General features: G+C 34.6%; 1 protein-coding gene across 3 annotated transcripts; it reads right to left on the bottom strand.

The window, feature by feature from the left end:
- Positions 1-4399: 4399 nt before the first annotated feature.
- Positions 4400-8207, bottom strand: JAC1 (J-domain protein required for chloroplast accumulation response 1). Of its 3 annotated transcripts, none has more exons than XM_079034136.1 (9): positions 7424-8207; positions 6728-7167; positions 6084-6646; positions 5425-5536; positions 5276-5343; positions 5111-5176; positions 4942-5019; positions 4683-4859; positions 4400-4587 (listed from the first exon to the last, which is right to left on the bottom strand). In XM_079034136.1, the coding sequence occupies exons 1-9, from the start codon at positions 7858-7860 to the stop codon at positions 4549-4551; spliced, it is 1980 nt and encodes a 659-aa protein (XP_078890262.1). In that variant the 5' UTR covers positions 7861-8207; the 3' UTR covers positions 4400-4548. The 3 variants fall into 3 exon arrangements, with proteins under 3 accessions (XP_078890262.1, XP_078890263.1, XP_078890261.1); XM_079034137.1 differs by having other exon boundaries at positions 4400-4590; positions 5321-5343; positions 7424-8205; XM_079034135.1 differs by having other exon boundaries at positions 4400-4590; positions 7424-8203.
- Between the last annotated feature and the right edge of the window lie 262 nt (positions 8208-8469).

Here is an 8469-nt window from a genome sequence, read left to right as displayed (position 1 = left end):
TTTTCTAGGAGAGTACAAAACATCTTACAAAACATCTTATAAACATTTTACAAATGCTTTCATACAAACACAGACACTAATATACTTATGATCTTACCAGCTTTAAAGGTGATACTCGCTTTCAAAATAACTTGTATTCTCAGGTCACCAGTAGACAGGTACAGGTGCCAGGTTTTTGAGAAGATGCAGTTCGTTCAAGACTCGTCTTTTATTTTGATATGTCTATTTTGGTGTCTATATAACTTGACAGAACACACTTGTATGAAATTATATTATTAATGCAATGGATAATGTTGTTGCTTGTTTACTACTATTCATTGTTGTGATACTGTACATGACGTTCTCCACCCAGAACGTTTCCGCCGTTCATGGTTTTGGGGTGTGACAATCCACCACAATAAATCACAAAAGGTGAGTTCATAACCCTATATTTTCATGTTTTCTTCAAGTTTTAGGAGGGGGGGATACTAGTTATAATACCAAAACATATTCTAAACTCAAACATCAGCTTTCAGCATAAAAGTTATGGTCTATTCACGAACTGTTTTGACCATCTTAAACTTAATATTTTTCAAAACTGTTCAGTATGCAAATAGTTTAGGTTTATGCCTTTTAATGACTACTTGCATGTGTTCACACGATTTTTCTACAATGTATGGCGATTTTTACAAAACTGCCTATCATTTGAAGATTAATTTCAGACCAGTCATTGAATATGAACATTTTCACACTAGTTTGAGACCACTAAAAATTATAATAAAAATTATGAACAAAGTAGACTCCTTTTCTAAACTCTGAGTTTACGGATCTAGTTTTCGACTTACGATGATTTTTTATAATTTTTTTAATAACAAGAACAGAAATGTTAAAACTAGAGAAATTGTTTACAAGTTTATTTACACTTTGTAACATATCGAGCAAAGTGTGTAGCAATACAAAAATACTTGTTGAATCTATTTCACGCTATTTTATTTCCATGAGAAAGAAATAATCATTCACATAAGGGTTTTTCATTCACTACAAACATATATGACAAACTATAATAGGTTTCGTTTATGGTTCGTTACACTACAAACTCACTATGAAAGGATTCATATTCACTACAAAAAGAGTTTTTTATTCACACTACAAGTAAACTCGTTAAATCAGGTTGTGAGGCATTACTTCAATGTACCCACTAGGGTACAAGTTAAGATCTTGCAGTTATAACAAGAGTCTCTTGTAGGGAGCGCGTGATACTTGTGTATAGATCTTTATTGGGATTGACAACCCACACCCAAGTTGCTTACAACAGCTCGGCCGACAGGTCAGGGGTGACAAATGTCATAACATTCCAACGCTTGAAGAACGTCGTAATAGGTCACTACGTTATTAGCATGGTTATAATAACTCACATAGGGAAATAACGATACATATAGTTTACGGGGAATTTCTACATTCAAATGGTTTTATTTACTTTAAAACTGTTTATACCATTATAAGTGTGAAATAACACTTGTACATTCGGTCTTGGGTTTTAAGACTGCATTTCATATAACAAGGAAAATATCGGATTTTTATGGAACGAAAACTACTTTTTCAAGGAAAGGTTTTCAACTCTACATTCAAAAACTTATGCACTCACCAACTTAATTGTTGACACTCTTTCAAAATTACTTGTATTCTCAGGTAATCATTAAAACATGTAACTATCAAGCTTTTGAGGATGAGACGCTAAGGCGTCAGACAATTCATTTTATCATTATATTGTAATCGATTTTGAAAACATGTAACTCATGAAACCATGTAAATTTTTCGATTATATTTATGATGGTTATGTTTACTTCGATCACTATTATACTCGTTGTTATGGTACTATACATGAAGTCATCCCACCCCGAACATTTCCGTCATCCTAGGTTTTGGGGTGTGACAGTCCTACACCCCCATCAACCACCAAAACATGGCCAAAAGCATAAAAACTAACCCAAAAAGAGATCTAAGCAAATATTAAGCAATGTTAGAACTTTATACCCGAAATATGCTGGAAATGGATCAACGAATCAAGATTTAAGAGCTCCTTCTTGAACCACCATGTTGCACCAAGCTTTTCTTCCTTCAAGGAGCTTCAAACACACCAAAATACACTCACAAAGAACTCACAACACTCAAAGGGGGATCTAGGGTTTCGAGATTAAGATTAAGGGCTATGGAGGATGGAAATGAGGCCAACACCTGGGACTTAAGGTGTTTAAATAGGGTGCAAAACCCCAAAATTAGGGTTTCCTTCTAGTGGCCAACTCGCCGAGTTGAGGCACCTCAACTCGTCGATTTGACTCATTAAACTTTGCGGCCCAAACAGCTTCGACACGTCGAGTTGAGGCTTTCAACTCGACGAGTTTTCCAAGAAAATGCAAAATAAATAGGAAATAATTTCATACCAGAAACCAGACGTTACAATTTTTCCCCACTTGAATCAGACTTCATACTCAAAGTCCCATGTCTCGAACAATCCTGGGTAATGCTCCCCCATCTCCTCCTTGGGCTCCCAAGTCCACTCCGACCCCTTGCGATACACCCACTTGCACCTTCACTAGCCCCGCTACCTTGTTCCTCAAGGTTTTCGTCTTCCAATCTAATATTGCCACAAGTTTCTCGACATAATTCAGGCGGTCATCCACCAGAATATCCTCCAAGGGTACAACTGCGGAATCATCCACCAAACACTTCCGCAGCTGAGAGACATGGAATGTGCTATGAATATGGTTGAGCTCGGCTGGAAGATCTATACGATACGTAACCCGGCCCACTCAAGCCAAAACCCTGAAGGGACTGATATACCTGGGGCCCAACTTGCCCCGCTTCCTGAACCGGATGACACCTTTCCAAGGTGACACCTTCAAGAGAACCATATCTCCCACCTGGAACTCCAAATCCAACTGACGATTGTCATCATAACTCTTTTGCCGACTCTGAGCTGTCTGAAGCCTGCTCCGAACCTGCTGAATCATCTCAGTAGTCTTGAGTACCACCTTGGTACTCCCCATGACTCGCTAACCGACCTCGCCCCAACAAATCGGGGTCCTACATTTCCTACCGTAGAGCATTTCAAAAGGATGTCGATCAATGCTAGCGTGATAGCTGTTGTTGTTGGAAACTTGGTAAATTTGCATTAAATTCTGGGGTTTTACTTTGTTGCTTACAGTCGATAGAAGCGAAGTAAAAACCTTTATGGACAGGAGTCGATCCGTACAGTTATTCTACATTCAAGATCAACAGTCCAAAGGTTGGTTTTAATTTACTGTCTTGCGTTTACTTTCGTCCAATAATAGAACACTCTTCTTCTACCTTTCTTATAGTCAGATCTAATTGAAAAGGATTGATATGGTTTTTGGACGAAACTTGGCAATCATATTTATAATAATATGATTTATAATTTGCAATTAATCGACATACAATTTTTGGTTTTTCTTGCATTTCTATTGATTCTGATATACAAGAACTCTAAGGACCAAGTTTGCATCAACTTGGATATTAAATTGTTTATGAATTGTGGATGAATTCTAGAAGAATTGCCAACAAATTATGGATGACTTGTTGGAGACCTTTAGATGCTTTTAGTTTGGGGTTTGATTTTCATAATCATGCAACTTTTTTATTTTTTTTATTTTCTGGAACCGAATGAAATATTATAAAACCCCTGCTCAAAGAGAAGCAAAGCAGGGCGTAAAAAAGGAAAACCAATTACAAAATGTTAAAAGGTTGACAACACCAATCAATCCAATTACAAATTCAAAAATTACCCTTATTTTTTATCCAACTAAACACCATTATGATTATATTATCCACAAATTTAGAAGGAGGAGTACGAATTTTGTTGAAGATATGCATTGCATACTTTTAAAATGTTGTCTTTATTATGTTTTCTTTATGATGTTTATGATTTTAATAACGAAGTACTTATATCCTTCGTAATGTTTTCCCCCAACTTGTTGAAGTTTGATAATTTTGTGAGTTTTCTTAGAAACAAGGGGCTATTATTTATTTGGAAATAGTAATTGCCATCATTTGTTATTATTAAATACAATATGACAATATAACTTGGTTTTGTTAAGTGTTAATTTATTTTGGTACTTTGTATGTCGAAAGATTATATCATTATTTTGGAAATTAATTATGAATTTGTTAACCTCAAAAATAAATTTACTAACTATTAAAGGATTAAGAATTACCATGTAAATATTAAAATACCATATATATATAGTTGTAGTACATCTCTTAAGTTGTCCTTTTTTATTTTTCAATTTTGTTTTAAGAATTACCATGTAAATATTAAAATACCATATATATATATATATATATATATATAGCTGTAGTACATCTCTTAAGTTCGTATAGAAAAAAAAAAAACAAAAGAACAAATTCAAAGTTGAGGTATATAATATAACTTGTTTCATGTCCAAAACTTCATAATGATGGTATTCACATTCACAAATCACAATGCAAACATTGTCTTTTTTGGTGGTGGGTCAACATCTTTGATTCCTGGCAGAATGGGCCCTTTGATGGTCAAACGAGAGTACCAAGTGAGTTGAAATGATCCCACGCCTCCTGTACCACAACCCAAAAAAGCAATCATAATTTTCAACACCAAAATCATCGAATTATAAGTGTATTCGCACAAGGGTATTTTCGTAATTTACCTGAAGTATATCGAACACCTTCTCCGCCATATATTTTTTATTCGAATCCGCGCCTTTTTGCTGTAATTTATCCGGGTGCAAACATAACATTGCTCGATTGTACGCTTTTTTCACCGCATTTGCTTCTATTATATCAACAAGTGCCACCGGCTTCCATCCACTATCTGCCCAAAGCACCTGAAAACCGCAAAATAATATTAAGTTCTTAACTCATTAAGTCAAAAAAAAAACAGTAATCCAAGTCAAGTTTTCGGCTTACAAGTTGTAAAGTGGAGAGAAGTGAGCGAATGTTTCCTTTTCTTCCACTTGACCATAGATGGATCTTCGAGTCCAAACCCTACAATCAATCATAGTATTTGTCTAAATACGAAATTTGATTAAAATTAAATTAATAATCATTGCGACTTTTGTAAAAAAAAAAGAGTTACTTTAGTGTCGAGAGACTCTTCTTGTGTTTTTAAAAGTTCGGCCTCAACAGGAGGCAATTCTTCTACCTATACAGCAACAACAGTCAGTAACAGTAACAGTAATAGTAACATCAGTAACAGTAATAGTAACATGACAAAAAAAATAAAAACGAAAAAAAAGTGTACGTGGAAGTTATCTAAGGAGGGATCGTCTGTATTTTCAATATTAACCTTGGAGACATGAGGAACTGATTCTGAGAAATAGAACAAAAAAGTTGATATTAGGTTACAATGATCTGATTTAAAAATAATCTTTAATTTTTCATTTAACTAACCAAAAGCGGGTGAAGCTTCCTTTTGAAAGTAAATATCTTCGAGCTTTCTAATTGGACGATTCTGTGGAAATTTTGGCTTGTTGGTGTTGGACTTCTTAATTTTTTCCCCCACCTTAAAAACAACAAATTTTGTGAAAAAAGGAAATTAAAAAATATTATTTGTGTAAATTAATCTATTTTATCATTTTCAATTTATTCCCCAAATAAAGTATTCAATTCATACTGAACGTATAATATTTTCTTCGAACTTTTTATTTTTATAACTATAAACATAATAATTTAATTATCTCTAATATAAAAAAAAAAAAGATCCGTTGTCATTGCCTTTTATATTTTTGTGTCTATTACTGTATTACATCTAACCCCATTAATATAAGAATAATTCTATTTTCAATTCTTTATTTATTTTCACTAATTAATCTATTTTATTAGATATACAATAAGTTTTTCATTTTATTCTCCGATATAAAATATTAAATTCTTACCGATCATATAATATTTTCTTCAAACATTTTATTTTTATAACTACATACATAATAATTTTATTATATCTAATATTTTCGAAAAACCCAGAATTGAAATATGAGAAGGAAGGTTTATAATTATGGATTTTTGTTAAATAAAGTTAGTGAAATTAAGATAATTGTAAGTAAAATTACCATAAATGAAGCATCTGGAGCCATTTTCACATTTTCTGAAGGCATTTTGCTATTCAATGATGTAGTTCTTGAAACATCTGGAACTATTTTCTCATTTTTTGTTGTAGATGAAGCATCTGGTATTATTTTTATTTTTATATTTTCTTTAGGCGCTTTATTATCCAATGGTATTGTGGTTGAAGCAGCATCATCATTATCATCATCATCATCAGGCACCATTTTCATAATATCTTCAGGTATTTCACTATCAAATGTTTTATTTGAAGCATTTTTTGCCATTTCAACATTTTCTTGATTACCACTGACTTCTTCATGAGTTCGGTTTTTTGCAGTTGTCTTCCATCTAGAGCTTAAGCTTCCATGGACAACATTTGTTTTGGTCTTTGGAGGACTTTTTTCTTGATTTGATATCTTGAAGAAATCTTTGACCATACCTTTGACTCGATTTTTAGGTGATCCAATAACAGATTTATTCATCTTTTTCACCTCAACTTTCTTCTTACCAATAACACCACTCATTGTTTCTTTCTTTTCCACATCGATGGAAGCAGCCTCTTCATAACCTAAACCCATTTAGAAAAAATAAAAATAATCAGCTTTCAAATGTTACAAATTTCATTGGAAAATGTGAAGCTAGACATTACCTTGTTCTTTGGTTTCATTAACTTGTTGTTTCATTATTGAAGTTTCTTTCTCAATGGATTCCATTAAAGTTGCAGAAGGAGGGTTGATATCTTCTTTCTCTGTAGATAATTTATCATTTTGGAAAGAAGAATCTTGCATGGTATCCATGGATATGGCAGTAACTTTACTACCACGAAGAGACATGAGTAATGGAACACCTACGTTGGCCCATTTGTGTATAGAGAAGTGAAATTCGTTACTTGGAGATCCTGTTCTTGCTGTTCTAGGGTTTGATTTGTGGCCTGTTTCCTTTTCTGTGGATTGTTGTTCTTGATTGTTTCCAAAAACATCCCGCCCTTTGGGTGTTGGGCTTGAAAATCTAGAGAGAATGGTGGTGGATGAATGTGGATTTGAACCAAATACAGGAATGTCTACGGCTTTGTTCATCCTGGGAGGCAGGCTAGCGAATTGGGAAAAAAGGGAAAGTATGAATAAACAATAGTGTATCATCATCATATACATGAGCCCTAATTTCGAAATCAGAAAATTTGAGAAACGAAATCACGGAAAGTTGTTTGAAAGCAGGAATTTGGGGAAATATTTTAGCGTTTATAATACAATCAAATTTGAAATCGAAAGCAACGATAGATTCGTCTAATTTGATAACTTAATGTACTTTGAAACAATGAATTTAGAGAAAGAGAAGTGAGAAAAACCTGAATTCAGTAGGAATTGAATTGGCGAAGGGCTCAATTTTAGGGTGAGTAGGGCTTAACGATCTCGAACCAGGCGTCGGAGAAGACCATCTCGGCGAGCGAACAGACTCGCTACTACTCCTGAAAATATCGTTGTAGAAATCATCACTGGTAGGTCTTCTCGGCGAACTATACGACTCACCGAAAACCGGCCGTTCACCCAATCCAGACGGAGAACTGGTGGACTCCTCCGACGACTTGATTCTTCCACCACCAAAACTGTACCTCGTCCGCGTCGGAGGTCCGCCAAACACGTCATCGAAATCGACATCGTTGTCGTCGTCGTTGTCGTGGTTCTTCACATGCGCCATATCAGAAGAACTTGCTCCATTTTCGAACGATCTCTGTGAATGACCGAACCGCATCGACACATGCTCACTCCGACCAACTCTCTCCATTCACTGAACCTCAATCCAAATAGCAAAATCAATGGGAAATGAGCAGTGATTAGACGAAACTGCAATGAGATTACAAATAGCGTTTGGATTCGATTTCAAAAGCTTATGAGATGGCAACAGTGGATGAACCAATTTACCGATGAAATTTCTGGAATGGGGAACAAGGACAAAGAACAGCGGACGTGGGGTCAAGTTAAGCACGAAGGGAAGCCACAAGATGGCGGGGGACCAGGTGGATAAGGCGGGGGAAGGCGGACGACAGCGGCCGGTTGTTAGGCGTATATGGTTTTCGGCCGGTATACAAATTCTCTTGGCGCCAATTAATTGCCATAAATATACTCTATCCACAAATAATAGAAACAAACTTTCCACCATAATCTTAATCCTTCAAGTCAATTTCAAAATTTCAAACCTTATATTATAATGTATACAATTATACATATATCTACATTCTTTTGTCAAACTATATATTATTATATGATGGATATTTTTTAGGCATACTTGGTAAAATTAGCTATAAGCCGGAGACATTTAAAATATTTAAAATGACATTTTTGTAAAATATAAAATAGAAACATAAAGACAATATAGTAATTTTGTGATAATATA

This window comes from Lactuca serriola, chromosome 4 (assembly GCF_051521515.1).
Source record: "Lactuca serriola cultivar US96UC23 chromosome 4, Lser_US96UC23_V15, whole genome shotgun sequence".
Classification (NCBI taxonomy): domain Eukaryota; kingdom Viridiplantae; phylum Streptophyta; class Magnoliopsida; order Asterales; family Asteraceae; genus Lactuca; species Lactuca serriola.
The sequence above is the reverse complement of the archived record's forward strand: the minus strand, read 5'-3'. Positions and strand labels throughout refer to the sequence as shown.